General features: G+C 45.7%; 4 protein-coding genes across 10 annotated transcripts in view; 3 read left to right on the top strand and 1 right to left on the bottom strand.

Annotated features, from left to right (window-relative positions):
- The window catches only part of col4a2 (collagen, type IV, alpha 2), a 56,480-nt gene extending 54,722 nt beyond the window's left edge, over positions 1-1,758 (top strand). For all 4 annotated transcript variants that reach the window (XM_027024411.2, XM_027024412.2, XM_027024409.2 and 1 more), the window contains one exon: positions 46-1,758. In XM_027024411.2, the coding sequence (XP_026880212.2) occupies positions 46-300 (255 nt within the window). In that variant the 3' untranslated portion in view covers positions 301-1,758. The remainder of the gene's footprint in view (positions 1-45) is intronic.
- Positions 1,234-5,368, bottom strand: rab20 (RAB20, member RAS oncogene family). Its single transcript, XM_027024418.2, has 2 exons — positions 5,020-5,368; positions 1,234-2,998 (listed from the first exon to the last, which is right to left on the bottom strand). Exons 1-2 carry the CDS (start codon positions 5,207-5,209, stop codon positions 2,445-2,447), a joined length of 744 nt encoding a protein of 247 aa, XP_026880219.2. The 5' UTR covers positions 5,210-5,368; the 3' UTR covers positions 1,234-2,444.
- Positions 5,369-5,545: 177 nt separating this feature from the next.
- naxd (NAD(P)HX dehydratase) lies at positions 5,546-11,545 on the top strand. 3 transcript variants are annotated; one of them, XM_027024415.2, is made up of 11 exons: positions 5,995-7,237; positions 7,449-7,853; positions 8,244-8,391; positions 8,471-8,516; positions 8,653-8,741; positions 8,852-8,960; positions 9,088-9,138; positions 9,234-9,338; positions 9,602-9,722; positions 9,819-9,939; positions 10,049-11,545. In XM_027024415.2, exons 1-11 carry the CDS (start codon positions 6,727-6,729, stop codon positions 10,197-10,199), a joined length of 1,857 nt encoding a protein of 618 aa, XP_026880216.2. In that variant the 5' UTR covers positions 5,995-6,726; the 3' UTR covers positions 10,200-11,545. The 3 variants fall into 3 exon arrangements, with proteins under 3 accessions (XP_026880217.2, XP_026880218.2, XP_026880216.2); XM_027024416.2 differs by lacking the exons at positions 5,995-7,237; positions 7,449-7,853 and adding an exon at positions 5,546-5,988; XM_027024417.2 differs by lacking the exons at positions 5,995-7,237; positions 7,449-7,853 and adding an exon at positions 5,548-5,859.
- Positions 11,546-12,098: 553 nt separating this feature from the next.
- eaf2 (ELL associated factor 2) lies at positions 12,099-14,847 on the top strand. 2 transcript variants are annotated; one of them, XM_035522916.1, is made up of 7 exons: positions 12,099-12,324; positions 12,821-12,915; positions 13,010-13,146; positions 13,262-13,425; positions 13,634-13,864; positions 13,981-14,036; positions 14,187-14,847. In XM_035522916.1, the coding sequence occupies exons 1-6, from the start codon at positions 12,222-12,224 to the stop codon at positions 14,028-14,030; spliced, it is 780 nt and encodes a 259-aa protein (XP_035378809.1). In that variant the 5' UTR covers positions 12,099-12,221; the 3' UTR covers positions 14,031-14,036; positions 14,187-14,847. The 2 variants fall into 2 exon arrangements, with proteins under 2 accessions (XP_035378809.1, XP_026880209.1); XM_027024408.2 differs by having other exon boundaries at positions 13,981-14,847.
- The last annotated feature ends 2,088 nt before the right edge of the window (positions 14,848-16,935 follow it).

Raw genomic sequence — 16,935 nt, 5'->3', positions numbered from 1 at the left:
CTCGCTCTCTTTCAAAAACTTAAACTTTGCGCTTCTACCACGCAGCATACGGCAGCTGGAGACGAGGGAGGCGGCCAGTCGCTGGTGTCTCCAGGCTCGTGTCTGGAGGATTTCCGCACAACTCCCTTCGTTGAGTGTAATGGGGCCAAGGGCACCTGTCACTACTTTGCCAATAAGCACAGTTTCTGGCTGACGTCCATTGACCAGTCCTTCCACACTCACCCTGAGGCGGAGACTCTCAAAGCTGGGCAACTCCTGTCACGCATCAGCCGCTGCCAAGTTTGCATGAAGAACCTGTGACCTGTCAACTATAACCTTTGACATGAGGGTGTGACCATTTTGACAATGTTATTGTGCAGTTTGGTTAATGAAATGTCAGGTTTTAGCAGTAGAAATTCAAAGACTTACAATCGTGGTATCTAGGAAGAAGGCAAGTCAGTCAAAGTTGTGAATGAACTACTGCAAACTACATAAAATATACACAGCATATATTTACACTGCCCAGAATGGTCAGTAGTGTCAGTCTTTCTTCCTATAACCCCATAACCACTATGTGCCTATGGACTGAAGACATGTAAATGTGTTGAAAAGACAGATGTCACAGGGCAACGAAGGCACAGATATGGCTGGTGTTTCTATTTACATATGTTACATTTGAAATGGTGCTTATTTTCCTCCCCCTCTAACTTATTACCTCAATGATCAACTCACTTCTGTGTAATTGATATTACCGAGAACATACAGCAGAACCAAAGATGTGCGCGTTAATGCACTGTTTCCCTTAGGTGTTGATACGGGACACTTCATGTGATACTGCCCCACAGCACACAGCGTCTCAGTACGGCTTTACAACAGCATGTTGATCTACGGGATTACCGTCACCCGTGTCCAGTATGCTATGCCTTGGCATCACCCTTATAACGATGCAATCATTTAAGCAGCACGCCACATAAAGTGTCACCTTACTCACCTTTCTTTCCTATTTTACTATCAGAACAATATCATTTTCCCAGTTCCACTAACACTGTTTTCACTGTATATTTTGTTTCTTTTGTGGTATTGTAAAGAACTTGAACTATCTGCACCTAAACCACAGTATGCTGCTCCAGTATTATGCCATAATTGTTCTGTGCATTCTCTGAGCGCTATGGACCGCTATGAACATGGTAAAACATTTGTTTTTCTGAGTTTTGCCTTTCTAAACAGAAAAACAATCATTGATCTTTTTTTTTTTATATTCACTCAGTTATAGAGATTGCACTGATTCCAGTGGTGTAATTTACAGCATTAAATCATAGACAGTTCCACCGCTTAGCTTACTTAGTAACTGGGTAGGTGTGAATGTTTTTCTTGTTCTGCAGATAAAGGCCTGCAGCGTTGGCTCAAGTAATCCAGGCATTCCTTCAGAGACTGAAGGGAAAGAAGTCTGAAGAATAGCTTTAAAAATCATCAACAGTGTATGTGAATTAGTGTGCTTGACCAGACCCGACTGGTCCTCAGTCATTCGTACCATGTACCGTGCCAACATGCATGTGCCTTACAACTTAAAACAAGAGAAATGACATTAAACAAAAAGGTCAGTTACGACCAGCTGTGACCATAAAAATACCTTTTTGAAATTTTGCCATTACCAAATAATACACCATTACCCATAACATTTTAATAATGTAATTATGTGGAAAATAATCTTTTGAACCGTGGAATGATTGTTATTGCTTTAATTGACAAACAACAAATTAAAGTGCTTCCGTTTCTTAAGTTTTCTGATGTGTGTCATTTCTTGGCATGTCATTATAGGAGTTAGTTGGTATTTTCGTCCATATGTGGAAGAAATTTGTTAAAGGTTACGCAAGAGAAACATACAGCAAACGTCTTTAGAGTCCTCTTGACACTGACAAAAATAATACAACAATGAAAGTACAATTTTGCAAGCAGCTTGGTCAGGATTTTGGTATTTTAAGGTTAAAATGTGAATTAACAGGATAATTTGAATGTCAACAATGCTGACACAACATTTATTTTTCCTAGTGTGTAAACTGAGTTTATAAAGATAATTTTGATTTGTACACAGAGATTGACAAAGGGCTTTACCTAAAAATGCCATTAATGGTAACACCTGAGCTCATAATGTATCTTATTATTAAATACCATTTGCTTCATCACAAAGCATCCGAAAATATGACCAGTTTGATTACAGACGGAAGGGGGAACTAATTATTCAAAATACTGTGGAACATGCGTCTAAATTTTCTTCATTTTATAGCTACACATTCCTGAGCCAATTCCTATTCTCATCTTAATCAAATTATGCCGTAATCATGCCGTAATCATTAAAGACGTTATGTTTACAGGTCTGCGCTCCCTCTTTCTCAGTGGTTCATGACGGGGCTTACCAACGCCTCCCAACGTTGACTGCACAGTATCCTTATCTCCTGTCTCTGCTTCTAGTCGCAGCAACCAGCTTTAGTCCTCCTATGTGTCCTGAGTGTGTTGAGGTCCACGGTGGAGTCCCTGCTATTGTTTCTCCTCTTCAGGATGGCAGGAAGCACCATGTCAAACAGTGACTCAAACAAGGCATCCACGTTATAGCCCGTCTTGGCACTGGTCTCGAAGCACATCCTGCCGGCGGGCAGACAAGCCTTCTCCTCTAGGTCTTTGTAACGCAGGACCCGTGCGTACAGCGCCATGGCGTCCTCCCTGTTCACCTGTTTGGGCACCTGCAGGGCGGCAGGAGGAGCAGGCCCTGTGGGTGGAGCCAGGGCCTTAGACCCGTCCCCCTGCCCGCCCTCGGGATCTGCGACGTGAGCATCCGAGTCGGTCAGGTCAGCTTTATTTCCTACGATGGCAAAGATGCAGTCGGGATTGGCCGTGTCGGTCAGCGACAGGAAGCGGTCCTCTAGCTCCGCGTAGCTTTGCCAGTTTGTGACATCATAGGTGAGGATGACTGCAGCAGCTCCGCGGCAGTACATGGAGCCGAGGCCATGGAACTGCTCTCGACCTACACACACACACATACACGCGCACGCACACATATACACACGCACACACACACGCACACGCACTGTAGTGAGTCTGAAGATCATTGTAGTGGGTCTGAAGATCAGTGCCTGTTCAGAGATGTAAGTGTGTGCTTTGTTCTTTATTCAGCAAATATGTACAGTATGTCGTATCGCTAAACTCTCTCAGCCAACACACTGCTCAGTATGACTCATTGTTTAAATGATTAACTCCAGTATAGGCATACATGTCATACCTTGGCTCTTATGGGTGACGGGATGCTCTCTGAATGCTATTAGTAAAATTACGAAGTAAATGACTGTACTAGACGAGTAAATACGGATCAGACTAGTAAGGGTTATCTTGCTGTTTAAACGTGGTTTCAAAACTGGCCGATAACAACTATAACTTTGAAGTCAAATGGTATTCCATGTCCGTCTTCCCCAACCCAACGCTTGCAATAGTTCTCTCCAGCCATTCAGTGAAAAGCCATGGGAATCTGTGACCTTCTAACAAGCATGTGATCTGTTTGCTGACAAGCTCACAAGCCCCTGACATTTGGCCCAATAAATGGACTAAAAACAGTAGCACATGTGTGTCACCAGCGAGGCTCACACACTTTGTCATCAGCCTCAGAAACAAAGCCCACAAGAGATAAAGCAGAAGAAAAGGAGCTTGACAAGTTAAGAGAGGAAGGGCGACATGTGGCTAGAACCCAGAAATGAACTGCTCCAGAACGGAAAAGAAAAACAACGACAAAAATCTATAAATGCTGAGCACATTCAGCATAAGCCATGCTGACAAATCTTTCAGCATTTCTGTACATTGCCATGGGGGAACCAAGAGGTCATGTGACGTCTCACTGGACATCCCATAAGGAGCGCACAATGACTCACGGGCTTTGCTCAACTGTGGACATGTGCATTCTTACCACACTGTAGTCTTGTCTACTAAAGACATTTTGTAGCCTGCGTCACACGACTTTGGGACCTTGAGCGCACGGGTCTGCTTTATTGCGTGGTAGATAAACAGGGAGCCTGTTCAATCATTTGCTGAAGCGTCGTGCTCAGGAGCGAATGACGCCCTCACCGCGACACACATGCCAGAGCCTTAGGCAAAGATCAACACCCACAGACCCACAGATTATCGGTGTTACATTGGGGTAGCACAAAAACAAATCAAAACAAAAAAAACACGTATATACATTTTTTCTTTATCCTTTTATCACTAAAAGAAATGACATTAGGTCTTTGGGGTTTGCATACTGAATCAAGACTTCACCAAAAAGGGACTGAGAAATTCAAAACACTGCTCTGATGACATAACGCTGAGCCTCACGTAGGTGAAGGAAAACTATTTAGTTGCAATGGGATCCTCAGTGTGTAAATCTCAAGATATTAAACTTTATTTACTTTAACTATTTTTTTTTAACTATCTGCACCATTATCAGGATATTTAGACACAGAATTTAGTTTTAGATGACAGTGAGTTGTGGTACTAATGAACGTAAGTGAGTCTAAGTGAAGACATCATTAGTGTAGAGGAACACACCAATAGCAGGTGTAGTCTGGCTGTTTTCTGTCCTGTGTCAAGTGGTTGCTTTGCTTGTAGAACACGACTCCATGACTCCACCTTCAGTGCAAGTCAGTGTGTTGTCTGTCTATTCTACACTCTGCCCCCACTGCAACTGTGTAGTCGTGAAGGAATTACCACTGTACAATGGGCTGGGGCAGGAACTAAACTATATTCCTCCTACTCTTTACAAGGTTTCCATTATACCATTAGTTTCAATAAAATAAGTTAGAGAATTTGTTTAAATACATGTCTAAAGTATATTTTTGAAGCATATGAATCTATACAATTTCGTACAACTGTACGAGCAGAAATGTATCTGTACAAAGACTAAGGCTTTGATGAACAGAACACAATACTGTCTTTAAGGGCAATCTGGTAGTAGACTGGGCTTAGACACTTTATTTCGAAGTACTTGACTTTTAAACTCTTTATTTCTAAAACTCCTACCTGCAGTGTCCCAAATGGATATATTGTACGGTCCCCACTGCTTCAAGAAGAACGCCCCTCCCACGGTGCTGATAGTGTCCTTGAATTTCCTCTCGGTATACCTGTGGAGCAAAGATGTTTTACCGACATTCATGTCACCCAGGATCACAATCTTCACGTCGGGTTTATTCATCTTCGTAGACTCGGGCATTTTAATGAATCACACTCCTCTTGGTCACCGTCAAGGGGAAAACAATAATGTTCATTGACAGTTAGCTTTCGGTTCAGCGAATTCTACAAATGCATAAAACGTAGAAATAGTCTGGCTTCTCTTCAGTCTTGCGAGGTACGACATGGTTCGTTTTCATTCTCTCCATGAAAAAAAAAAAAGGGGCGCTATCTTGGAGTCATCTGAGCGTCACGTTAGCTCAACGTAAAACGGCAAAAACAAACTTCCAGGTTTAGGAGCTCATTCGTGCGGAGTCAGGGAAGCTCAGCTCCACAGCTGACGACACTCGGGAACTTCTCAAGTGCAGGCGGAGCTACATGCATGACCTGCCGTGCAATAACCCTCGACCCTAAATGTCCGCTTTGCCTCGTCATTTATTCCGCGGGGTAGACGAGCGTGGCTGCTTTATGTGACACCGCCACCCGCCAAGGAAAGGCGAGTTTATTCGTATAGTGCCGAATCAACGCGGTAATCTGTGAACTTCTTCCTGTCTTTGGACTGGACATCCCAGCACCCATGCAGCCAGGGGCAGACCAGCGGACGTCTCCCTGCTGAACTCACGCTGAACTCCATGCTGCGGCTGAAACGTGCAGGCGTCGCGTTTGCAGGATCCCTGCACACTCGGTCGCTCGGTAAGATCGGACCTCCGTGTTACTTGACCTGAAGGAGGCTGCAGGAACTGGAGTGCATGGAGGAGAAGTGGCTCCTGTGTGTCATAGCCGTAGCCGTCTCTGTTGTGGTAGCCCTTCTGTACGATAAAGGTAATTTTTAAAAAGAGGCGATTCCCAAACTACTGCATGGGCTGTGTGAAGTTTTACAATTTTGGCAATGTGGCCTTTTTACTGTCTTACTGCTCGAAGTAAACCCGGAGACGAAGTCATGTTGTGAAGCGGCGCGTCAAACCTTTCAGTCATGTTGTTTTTATTTGTAAGGGCTGCAGATGAGCCATCAGAAGCATTTTAGAAAGTGTCGTCCATCAGTCACTATTAAAAATGGCTATACGTTGGGAATGTGATGTCACTGAGTTTGTGTTTTTTGGGCTTATTAGCTTTATTTTCGTCTTAAAACGATGAGTCCCTCTACATGACGCGGCGCGCAAGTTGTTGATGACGCGGCACGCACGTTGTTGATGACGCGCGTGTTGTTGTGCTACAGACGGAGATTTTGGGGAAGTTTTAAGCAGCTTCGCAAAAAACAGTTTCGAAATTCCCACAGTAACGTAACCAGGTCTTTTAATCACGATCGTTAAATGCGTGTGTACACATGACTGCCGTCCGACCACAAATGAAGATTGTGTTTCCTCAAAAAAAGGGCTTTCCCCCCCCCCGCCCCCCAACGGTCGACAGAAAGCTGGCTAGCTGGCTAGGCTAACGTTAGCTAATGTGCTATTCTAGCTAGCGCGGGCTGGATGTTTGGATGTTAAATATATTCGCTTCGCACGACTCGGTTCTGACACTGATTTAAACAAAAGTCGTCTGTTGCTATATCGGCACACGACCATGTTGGTAAACCCGACGCGGGGGTTTCACTGGTCAGACGCGGAGACGAGAGCGCTGCTGAACATCTGGGGCGAGCACGACGTCCAGACAGCACTGGACGGAAACTTTCGGAACAGCCACGTCTACCGCGACGTGGCGGCCCGTCTGGGAGACATGGGCTACGACCGCACCCCGGACCAGTGCCGAGTTCGGGTCAAGAGCCTGAAAAGACAGTATTACCAGGCGAAGAAGGCCTCCAAGAGAAACGGCCAGTATCACAAGACCTTCAAGTTCTACGAGGAGATGGAGAAGATACTGAGCAGCAGGTCGGCGGCGACGCTGGAGTCGCAGGACGCGGACGGGGTCGCTGTGGAAGGAGACGAGACGATGGACGGCACGGAGGAGGACGGGGACAGCATTGACCAGCCGCAGGACTCGGACATGGACGGGGCCGGGGAGTGCTCCAACGCGGACTACCCCGTGAAAGTCGAGTACCCGTCCTATCCCATCCCTGTGACGGTCGGCAGCAGCAGTAAGTGCTCATCTTGTAGGGAGCATTAGTATGCATTTTGTTCCATACATTTACAGTTTTGGCATTTGGCTGTCGCTTTTATGCAAAGTGACTTACAATTCTGACTGAACACAACTTGAGCAATTGAGGTTTGAGTTCATTTACAATTTTTCAAATTTTTTTTCCCCTTTTGTTTCTGCTTTCTTCTACGTTTCTGCACACATCGGTTCAGATGTTCCCGTGAAACAGAGCGGCATTCAGAACACCAGCATGGCGTCACCCTCGGCAGGCAAAACACGGCGGTACAAAAAGCGGTTTACAAACCTGTCGCTGGAAAAACTCATGGAGAAGTTTCTGGAGCAGAGCTTGGAAGCGGAAGAGGGCTTCTACAGGCTGGAGGAGCAGCGACTGCGAGCCGAGGACGTCCGCAGGGAGACGGAGCACACCAGAGAGCTCCACATGCTGCAGATGCTGGGGCAGATGTTGGCTGGCCTCGCCACGCCTGCGCCCTCGCCCACTCCGCAACCCGCGTGTAACTCGCAAATGACTCCCTCCGCAGGATCTTTTTTTGGCACCCATAGCCGTCAAGCTTCTCAGGCCGAGTATGCCAACCACGGCCAGCAGCGAGCCGCCCCAGGTCTGCCCAGGACTGAAAATGGCCTTCAGTGCTGATCTAGAATAATGTTCCTTTAACTGCATCCATGGTGGTTTCATTTAGCGCCTAGTTACCGATTGGTCTGTGATTGGCCAGTTCGCACCAGTGCCGCACAGCAGGTTCCTGTGCGGTGGCCTCCTTTCACACCCTCACTTTGACTGGCCTTAGAGTTGAAGAAGGAGCCACTCGGTTCACTTTTAACTAAAAAGGGCACATTCTGATTCGGCTAAAGTGCGAATCCTAAACGTTGCGTGGTTATCGGTTGAATCCACCACGTTTAGTCAGAGGAAGGGAGGGAGAAAACAGTTTTGATGTTGTATCACATTGAAGCTGTACGCTTACACACTTTTTCTACTGTGGTCCTCTCTGTAGTCATAGAGCGGTCGTTCACCCTTGGGCGGGCAGCCAGTGGCAACATGGACAACGTCCTCCCTCTGGTTAAAAACACCATCCCCCCGCTGACGTCCAAAAAGCACAAGGGTCAGGATGGCCGCATAGGCGTCATCGGGGGATGCCAGGAGTAGGTGACTGTTCCCGTGAACTATGACTGTGTGCCGGTCACTTTTTTGTGTTCACCCAACAGTTCTTTATTTCGGCAGGTACACTGGAGCACCGTACTTTGCAGCCATTTCTGCATTAAAAGTAGTAAGTTCTCTGAAAGCAGACATGCAAAATAAGTGTGTGCATCTATCCCGCACGTGGTCTCGTTTCCGTGTGGCTTTGAAAATCCCTCCAGCACGATTTTGGTTTTTTCCTTGGGTTTTTTTTTTTATCTAATCAGGGCGCCGACTTGTCCCACGTGTTCTGCACCAAAGACGCTGCCAGTGTGATCAAGTCCTACAGTCCTGAGCTCATCGTCCATCCTGTGTTGTGAGTGCCTTTGCCATGTCTTTAGGTTGACCACTTCCTGGATTAGGATTAGGAGTGCGGATGGGTTCTGCGCCCATGTGACGTCCCTGTCCCCATTTAACCCCGTTTAGGGACAGTCCCAATGCTGTAGAGGAGATGGAGAAATGGCTTCCCAGACTACACAGTCTGGTTGTGGGTCCTGGCTTGGGAAGGGAAGATGTGCTCCTGAAGAATGCAAAGGTAAGGTGCAGTCTTTTCCGTATCTAAATACGTTTGGTCTGTTGCATGCGATACGCACGTGTGTGTGTGTGTGTGTGTGTGTGTGTGTGTGCCGCCTACTGTGTCTAATATTGTTGCATCTTTGTAGGCGATTATCGAAAAGTCAAAATCCAGAGGAATTCCAGTCGTCATTGATGCAGTAAGTAACGATTTCATCTAAATTTATTTAAACTGGAAAGTAGGCGTTGCACAAAGCTGAAGGTTCATGGTGTTTGTGCTCGTGTTTCCCTGCAGGATGGGCTTTGGCTGGTGGCTAAAGAGCCATCTGTCATTCAGGGTTATCAGAAAGGAATTTTAACGCCCAACGTCATGGAGTTCAGGCGTCTGTATGAGGCTATGGTGAGCAATGTGTCCAGAATTCCTGTTAGAGCAGTGAGTGTAAATTCCCCTCCACCCCAAAAAGAAACAGAAAACACTGTTATTAGCATGTTATAACAACATATAATCCCTCCCCATAAGGAGGGTTGCAGATCCTTAATCTAGGGCAGTACTGCTGATGATTTTAAGTTATTAATATACTCTCAAATACCGAAATTAAAATCCAAAGACCCTAAACAAACAAACAAATGCAGGATGGATCGCATTGTTCTTTTTTATCTCAGCACCATGAGTCCTTGGACAGCAATGACCCCAGAGGGTGTGCTCAGCAACTGAGCATCGCCATGGGGAACGTGACACTCCTTTTAAAAGGAGAGGAGGACATCATCACTGATGGCAACATGGGTAAGTGAGTTCAAACGTTTTGGGGAAGCGTAAACGTTTATCCCTACTGCAAGCACGCACTTTTAAGAAGGTCCCTTGACCTCTCCTTTGTTCCAGTACTGACCTGTAATCAGGAGGGCAGTGGGCGTCGCTGTGGGGGGCAGGGAGACCTTCTCTCTGGTGCTCTGGGAATCTTCTCCCACTGGGCTTTCAGCTCGTCTGCAGAGGCGACCAAAGGGTAAGTTGCAAGCGCGGTTAAGTCCCCTTTTGGGGAAGCGCATACCGTCGTGTTTATCTGGACCTGAACGTTGAAACGGTTGTACGCGTTTGTTTTTTTTTCTTTCCAGCATGAATCCCGCGTTGTTGGCAGCGTTCGGCGCAGCCTCGCTGACCAGGCAGTGCAACAGACAGGCCTTCCACAAACATGGCCGCTCCACCATCACGTCTGATATGATCCAGGAGATCTGCATCGCCTTCAAGAAGCTATTCGAAAGCTAAACTGGGCAAGCTGGACACTCACCCACGATGCAGCCCACTACAACGGCCTCCTATCTCACTAATGGGCTCACACGTTCAGAACCGAAGAGGGGAGGGGAGGGGAGGGGACGGGACGGGGGGGGAAGATGTTGAGCTATACAGTTGAAGCCAATACTCATCAACACGGAACCCTAGGTGCATTCTGGCCAGGCTCTTCACACACACACTCCTACACTGTGGTCACCTGAACAGACTCTATCCTGCTTTTTATGCATGTTTCACATTTTCTATCTCATTCATACACTGGACACGTTCATGTGGTAACATAGCAACGTCATGACCCCCGAACTGTGGCTGTCTAACCGACGCAGGGACGCTTTTCTGATCTAGTGCGCAGTGATGGGTCCTGACCAAGGACGTGAGAGTATCAGATCAGATACTATACGATAGCAATTACTGTACTGACAACACACTAATGGTTCTGTGTGGAGTAGGGAGGATGTGCCACCCGTTTTCAATTGCTTAGTCTATAAAGTTTCTAATAGAGGAGAGAATATGGGAGATGGCACAGTGCCAGTAGTGCCAGTGCTGCACTTCATAATAAAGGCCCAGAGAAAAGTAATATGTATATTAAACAATCGTTAGTGCTCAAATCGCAACCTCTTCATCACTGGAATTGTGTTTGTGTGTGTGTTTTTTTTAACAAGTTTACAATCAGGATTTATTTCAAAGTGCCTCTTGTAGAGTTTTTAATCCCACGTCAGCCATGTCCTTTCTTTCTAAAGTGTTATACGGTAACATACGGGACAGCTGTTTTGTACGAAAAAAAAAAGGTAACGCCCCATTTTCAGCATGTTTAGGGAGCTTTATCGCCAAAAGATTTTATTAAATATGTAATTTATAAAGGAACAACTTGAAGTTTTAGCTCTTCATGGAATATTGTTAAGAAAAGTTTATCATTATTAGAGGTGTCGGTGTAGACGGAGACATGCAACATTGAAACGTCTCATTCCCTTGTTGCCGTTCTACAAATATATCACTATGCCTGCTATATTAAAAACATGGCATGAGACACACTGTGGGGTTTAGAGCATCCCGTTGTCCTGACAGCTGCTGTACTGCTTGTGTACGAAATCCTAAAATGCTTTTACGTTTTAGATGATCTTTGCTCCAAATTTGTTCCAAATTTCTTTCGTTTTCTTCATGAGTGGTTCGTTGTTCTGACAGTTTGTGTGTCATCCCATTAGGTTTAGTTTACCCTGTATATATTCTGTGTATTATCCACAAATATGAACTACTTGATATATTTTAATATCCTGAAACCTATTAGAGGAAACTATAATAAAGCTGGATTACATTTGTGTGTATGTCAGTCTCGTATTCCTGTGGAGGAATGTGAACAGCAGTGCAAAACCAATGACCAAAATGAGCACTTGGATGTCAACTGAATTCTGTTCTGGTCTGGTGACCATACTTGTGATATGATCATAGAGAGGAAAGATTTCACATGCACAATGGTCTGAAAATCTACAAGTGGACTTAGAACTGTACAATCTGCTTCAAATTCATTTTGAACTCCTTGGGGACAGCCACCATTTTCTGAAAACAAAAAACATTAATAAAAGGACTTAAAATACACAACAACCTAATCCAGTAACAAATATGTAGTTTAACATCAAAAGTCAAATATAAAGCTTAAGGTTTTTAGATATACAGATTCCTGTAATTTAGTCATTAATATGCTTCATCTTAACATTGCAAAGAAGCGGGTGATGGACTGGTAATGCTATATTCTGTGCTTCTGTCGATTGTATAACAATTACGTGTTTAATCAGCGTTAAATTGTTATATTTATATGTCTGTGTTTTACTGCATAAGGCAATGTACGGAAATGTTGGCTGAGGACTTGTATTTTGACAAATCCCACTTCCGGTAGGTGCCTTCCGAGTTGCTGGCTTCACGCGTACTGGCAGCTAGATGGTATCGAAAGACGTGGAAAGTTAGAAATTGATAGTTAACATATGACACAAAATTCTTAGTAGAATGAATGGAACAGCATACTCAAACTTTGACAATCAAGAACATGTTCTCAAATTAGGGGAAACTTTTGAGAAACAACCAAAAAGTGCCTTCCATACGGTACGATGTAAGTGACATCTTCTTATATTGACGTTTTATTATAGTCTAGTGAGCAAATGAGTTGTCGGTTACCATCCACAATACTCAAGATAGCAAACGTGTCTGTCTTTGCTGTCAATTCCAAAAAGTTGTCGGTTAATGGTATTTATCTAGCTGCTTAGCTAAAATAGATAATCTAGATAGTTTTCCCGAAACAAACAAACAAAAATATATCTAGTCTATGCGTCAGCTGCTCCTGGTGGCCTGTCTGTTGGCTATTGATGAGCTCCGTTTGAAATGCTGTCGAGTCCCTCGCTAAAGTGAACAGAAAGGAGAAGAAACGCCAGCTAAAGATCTACCCTAGCTGCTTCCTTCACGCTTCTGCTCAGCGGAAGCGCGTATTGTCGGGACATGCGCCCCCTGCCGGTGGAGTGTTGAATAGCTCCCAGTACGTTTGTTACGTCCACACGCTACCGCGGGATTAAATTTTTTTTTTTGTTTTTTTATCGAATATGGGTTCACAGATGACTTCAAACCGGCCTCTATAGACACTACATGCGAAGGGGAGCTAGAAGTGGGCAAAGGAGAGCAAGTGACTATAACACTGCCTAACTTGGAGGTAATCCATCTGTGGTCAATGTAGTTTATACGGCATCGTAACTGAAAGCTGATACGTTAACATGCAGTTTCCTTCCTTCCTTCAAATCCTACAGGGGTCCACTACACCAGTTACAGTGTTTAAAGGGTCCAAGAGACCTTACATGAAAGAGTGCGTTCTTATCGTTAACCATGACACGGGAGAGTATCGTCTGGAGAAGCTGAACAGCAACATTGCAGTCAAAAAGACCAGGTGGGGATTTCTTAGCCCAGCACCTGTTCTTTCAGTACAGAAAACGTCACCCGTGTCAGAAATGGCCCTAGAGCGTAAGCGCGCGCTTGGTCCGCGTGTGTCTCCTCGTCCGCAGGGCGGAGGGTAGCAGTAAGATCCAGTCCCGCCTGGAGCAACAGACCAGCAGGCTCAGTCAGCAAATGAAGGGCAGTAGCGGATGGAGGGCACCAGCGGCCTCCAGGAGCTCCCCGCCTAAAGAGAAGCTGTCGCCCGCGTCCCCCATGGATGACATCGAAAGAGGTATTCTTATTTTAAATGCAAAAAAACCACAAACAACTGGACGTTTGCACAGGAACTTTGATTTAGTTGAGCCAAAACAAAAAAAGGCTAACTATTCCAGGAAAAAAAGACATGACCCTCTTGTGTATGGAATGTTTTTGCACACTTTATCTATCTGTCTATCTGTCTATCTGTCTATCTATCTATCTATCTATCTATCTATCTAAAGAGCTCATGGCTGAGGCGCAAGTAATGGATCAGATGAGCAGTGGGGACAGCTCGTCAGACTCCCGGACCTCCTCCAGCAGCGAGGACAGTTCCAGCAGCAGTGACTCGGAGGACGATGCCCGGCCTTCCGCAGGCGGCCCCCGAGCGGTGCCGGCCCCTGGCCACAGCATGCCCGTCCTGCCCCCTCACCATCGCATGGAGGAGGGGGGCGGACACCTCATGAGCACGCTCAGTAAGTGGTTTTGTTTTGGGGTTTTTTTCCCGTCCCGTTGACCAGTCGTGTTCCGCAATCACGACAGCCGCGCCGGTTGTCGAGACTTGACATGCAATTTGTATGATTTCAAACAGAAAGTGACCTTCAGTTGAGCGAGTCCGGAAGCGAAAGCGATGATGACTGAATGGAGGTATGTTCAGCCACACTCCGGAAGCCGAGGAATGGAATAGGATCGGGGTAATCGGGAATTACCCTGGCTCTAACTCTCTGAAATCGGAATTTTAATTACCCATCACTTTTCATTTGTTAAACGTTTCCTTTCTTCTTGTCTTTCAAACAGCAATCTTTTGTCAACATCCGAAGTGCCATCTGGTTGACGAGTTGTGAGAAGTCTATATGTTAGTAAATTGAATTATTTATTTTCTTAAATGTTAACGTGTAGGTCCTAGTTGTATTGGTCTCGTCTGTGTCCTGTTTCAGGTACTGTGGTCGGTTGTTTTAGCCCTGAATGATTGAGTAGCTGTCATACATGGCCTTAAGTCACGCCAGTGCATTGCTTGAAACTGGACACACTAGTGAGCTGTTACATTAGTCTTAATTTCAAGTTCAGTAATGAAACGTATCCGCGATTCAAGCCAATTTTCAGCCTGTGATACTTGAATATTTCTGTCTTATTCCTAGTTGCGACAAACGTGCTTGAAGCGCGTGTGTTGCTTTGACGCGTCCATAGGAGATGCTTTTGATCAGTGATAATCCCACACAAAGTAGCCGATGTTTATACATTTATAAAGAATGCCTTTTGCTTTCCGGTATGGTTTATCTGACTTGCCGGAGAGCACAGGAGCAGTGTTCGGAATTTAAGCCGGTCTCTAATCAGTTCTACAGCCACACAGTTAAGAGTCTGTCATTTGTTAGAGCCTTGAAGATACATGTACGTGTGCTGCTATGGAAAGGGTTTGAACATTAAATGTGTGTGTAGAACAATAAAGGTTTGAAATGTTTGCTTTGTTCTCCCCGTTGAGCCTAGTGCTTTTAAAATAAATTGTACCTAAACTGCCACAATATACTGTGGGAGAAAAATCAATAGGACTCGAACCGGATGTGCAGATGAGCGAGCTTTATTGGTTCTGTCCCTTTTGCATGGAGGGAGAGAAGCCTCAAACTTCTCTCCCACATGAGTTCCTATACCCCTACCATTCCCTGCTGTTCTCTCATGAGCTAATCTCGTGACTCCAGGTGGCAGGCTTCTCAACCATCCATGAACATTCTTTCCTGCTAAAAACAAGTTGTTACTCTCTGCTGCTGCGCCCCTGCCCAGCAACAGTTAAGCGATAACTGTCATACTCCATCACTTCTCTATTCGCCTTTCCTGCAGACTGATGAACAAGGGCAAAGGTCAGATATTTCTTACTTCCTCTTTTAAGCTAGCATTAAGCATTTTCCCTCACATTTCCCCCTTTGATAATATCACTCATTCAACTCATGTGAAGCTAGTCCTCAAACGGGTAACAAGCGTAATAATAAAGTTCATGAATGCATTTCTAAACATCGGGATCCATGCTGAAGTTGGGATAACCGTTCCTCATGGCCGTAATTAAATCGGTTAAGCTGTGGTGAGCATCTGGAATGTAAAAACAGCAGTCAGTGCCAAACATCTTGCACACTCCCCCTTCCTTCGCTAAACCTGTGTTGAAGGACAGCGGTGTGAATGGCGAACAACTCCCTGTCTATTGTTCCTAAAGCCACTTCAGTTTCGTTTGCTAAAAGTTGGGTATACCATGCCAGCCCGTTTATTTTTTGCAAGGTAGTAGGGTCCAACCCACTGTTGCCCCCAGGCTTGTCCAGGGGTCCCACAGAGGATACCCACGCCACGCGTGAGGCATGGTCACTTCTCGTTTTATCCTACTTGAATTTTTGTCCTGAACTGTCTCTGGTGGAATAAAGACTCTGACAGGGGGAGCCACTAGTCTCTGGGCCCATCAGGGCCAATAACAGAAGGATCAGAGAGGGTGGCATGTAGCCTTTTCCTCCCTGCTCCTCCCTTAGGTCAGTCACCTTATCACCTCTCTGGATCAGGAGCTCTCTTACAATGTGACATGTGCATCCAAGTTTTCCTTCCTTGGACCTTAACAGCGGTGTGAGTGGTCAGGAGAACCTGTGCTGGTCCCAGCCACCGTGGTTTGTTCCACCGGCTTCTTCTAAGGTCCTTAATCACCACCCAGTCCCCGGGCTTCAGGTCATGGACTGGTCCGTATACATCTGCGGGAAGATTCGCCTTCGACTGGAGCCGGACCTGAGAAACATTCATGCAGTCTAGCACAATAAGAAAGCATGACATCAGCTATGGCTCCTTCCAGCTGGTTCGTTGCTCCCATTCCTCCGAATCCTGCATTTGGTGGGCGTCCGAGCAGAATCTCATACAGGCTAAGACTGTGCCTTTGGTACCATCCTCAAGCTCATGAGCACCAGTGGGAGGGCCTTAGTCCATGCCAGGCCCGTCTCCTGACATGTTTTTGCCAATTTGGATTTGAGTGTGCCATTTTCCCTTTCCACTAGCTATGCCTTAGTATTTGCATGTCTAATGCCTGATTCACGAATGGAGTACCGTTATCGCTGGAGATTCTGTTGGGAATTTCTCACCTGGGAATAATTTCGGTCAACAAAGCTTTTGCCACCATCTCGGCATCCTGCTTCCCTGTAGGAAACACTTCCACCCATTTAGAAAACATACACACGATAACAAGACAGCATTTTTTTTCCTTCACTCGGTGTTAATTCTACGAAGTCCGTTTGCAGGTGTTGGAATGGTTCTCGCATTGGAGGGTGTGCCGCCTGAGGCACTGATTGTCCTCGTCCTACATTGTTCTGTGCACATATAATACAGAGGCTACAAAAATATTTAGACACATTGTAACTTCGACATTGTAGCTTCGACCTACTGGCCAGCCTCGGCCAAGTGCGTGAGTAAGCGCAAGGAATCACACTGTTCTTGAGTGGTTGCGGCCAGAAGCCCGTGCAACTATTCACCTCCTCTCCCTGCTCATTAATTTCCCATGTACCTTCCTGTTCTGCTCTCGCCCAAGGCCCCA

This window comes from Electrophorus electricus, chromosome 25 (assembly GCF_013358815.1).
Source record: "Electrophorus electricus isolate fEleEle1 chromosome 25, fEleEle1.pri, whole genome shotgun sequence".
NCBI lineage: Eukaryota > Metazoa > Chordata > Actinopteri > Gymnotiformes > Gymnotidae > Electrophorus > Electrophorus electricus.
The sequence above is the reverse complement of the archived record's forward strand: the minus strand, read 5'-3'. Positions and strand labels throughout refer to the sequence as shown.

Excerpts from the sequence above, each read along its gene's own strand:
- rab20 (XM_027024418.2), bottom strand. The coding sequence starts at position 5,209 with ATGCCCGAGTCTACGAAGATGAATAAACCCGACGTGAAGATTGTGATC. Across the intron at positions 2,999-5,019 it reads ATCCATTTGGGACACTGCAG|GTCGAGAGCAGTTCCATGGC; the intron begins GTAGGAGTTTTA and ends GTGTGTGTGTAG.
- naxd (XM_027024415.2), top strand. The coding sequence starts at position 6,727 with ATGTTGGTAAACCCGACGCGGGGGTTTCACTGGTCAGACGCGGAGACG. Across the intron at positions 8,517-8,652 it reads CCATTTCTGCATTAAAAGTA|GGCGCCGACTTGTCCCACGT; the intron begins GTAAGTTCTCTG and ends TTATCTAATCAG. Across the intron at positions 9,339-9,601 it reads GGCGTCTGTATGAGGCTATG|CACCATGAGTCCTTGGACAG; the intron begins GTGAGCAATGTG and ends TTTTTATCTCAG.
- eaf2 (XM_035522916.1), top strand. The coding sequence starts at position 12,222 with ATGAATGGAACAGCATACTCAAACTTTGACAATCAAGAACATGTTCTC. Across the intron at positions 13,426-13,633 it reads CATGGATGACATCGAAAGAG|AGCTCATGGCTGAGGCGCAA; the intron begins GTATTCTTATTT and ends ATCTATCTAAAG. Across the intron at positions 13,865-13,980 it reads ACACCTCATGAGCACGCTCA|AAAGTGACCTTCAGTTGAGC; the intron begins GTAAGTGGTTTT and ends GATTTCAAACAG.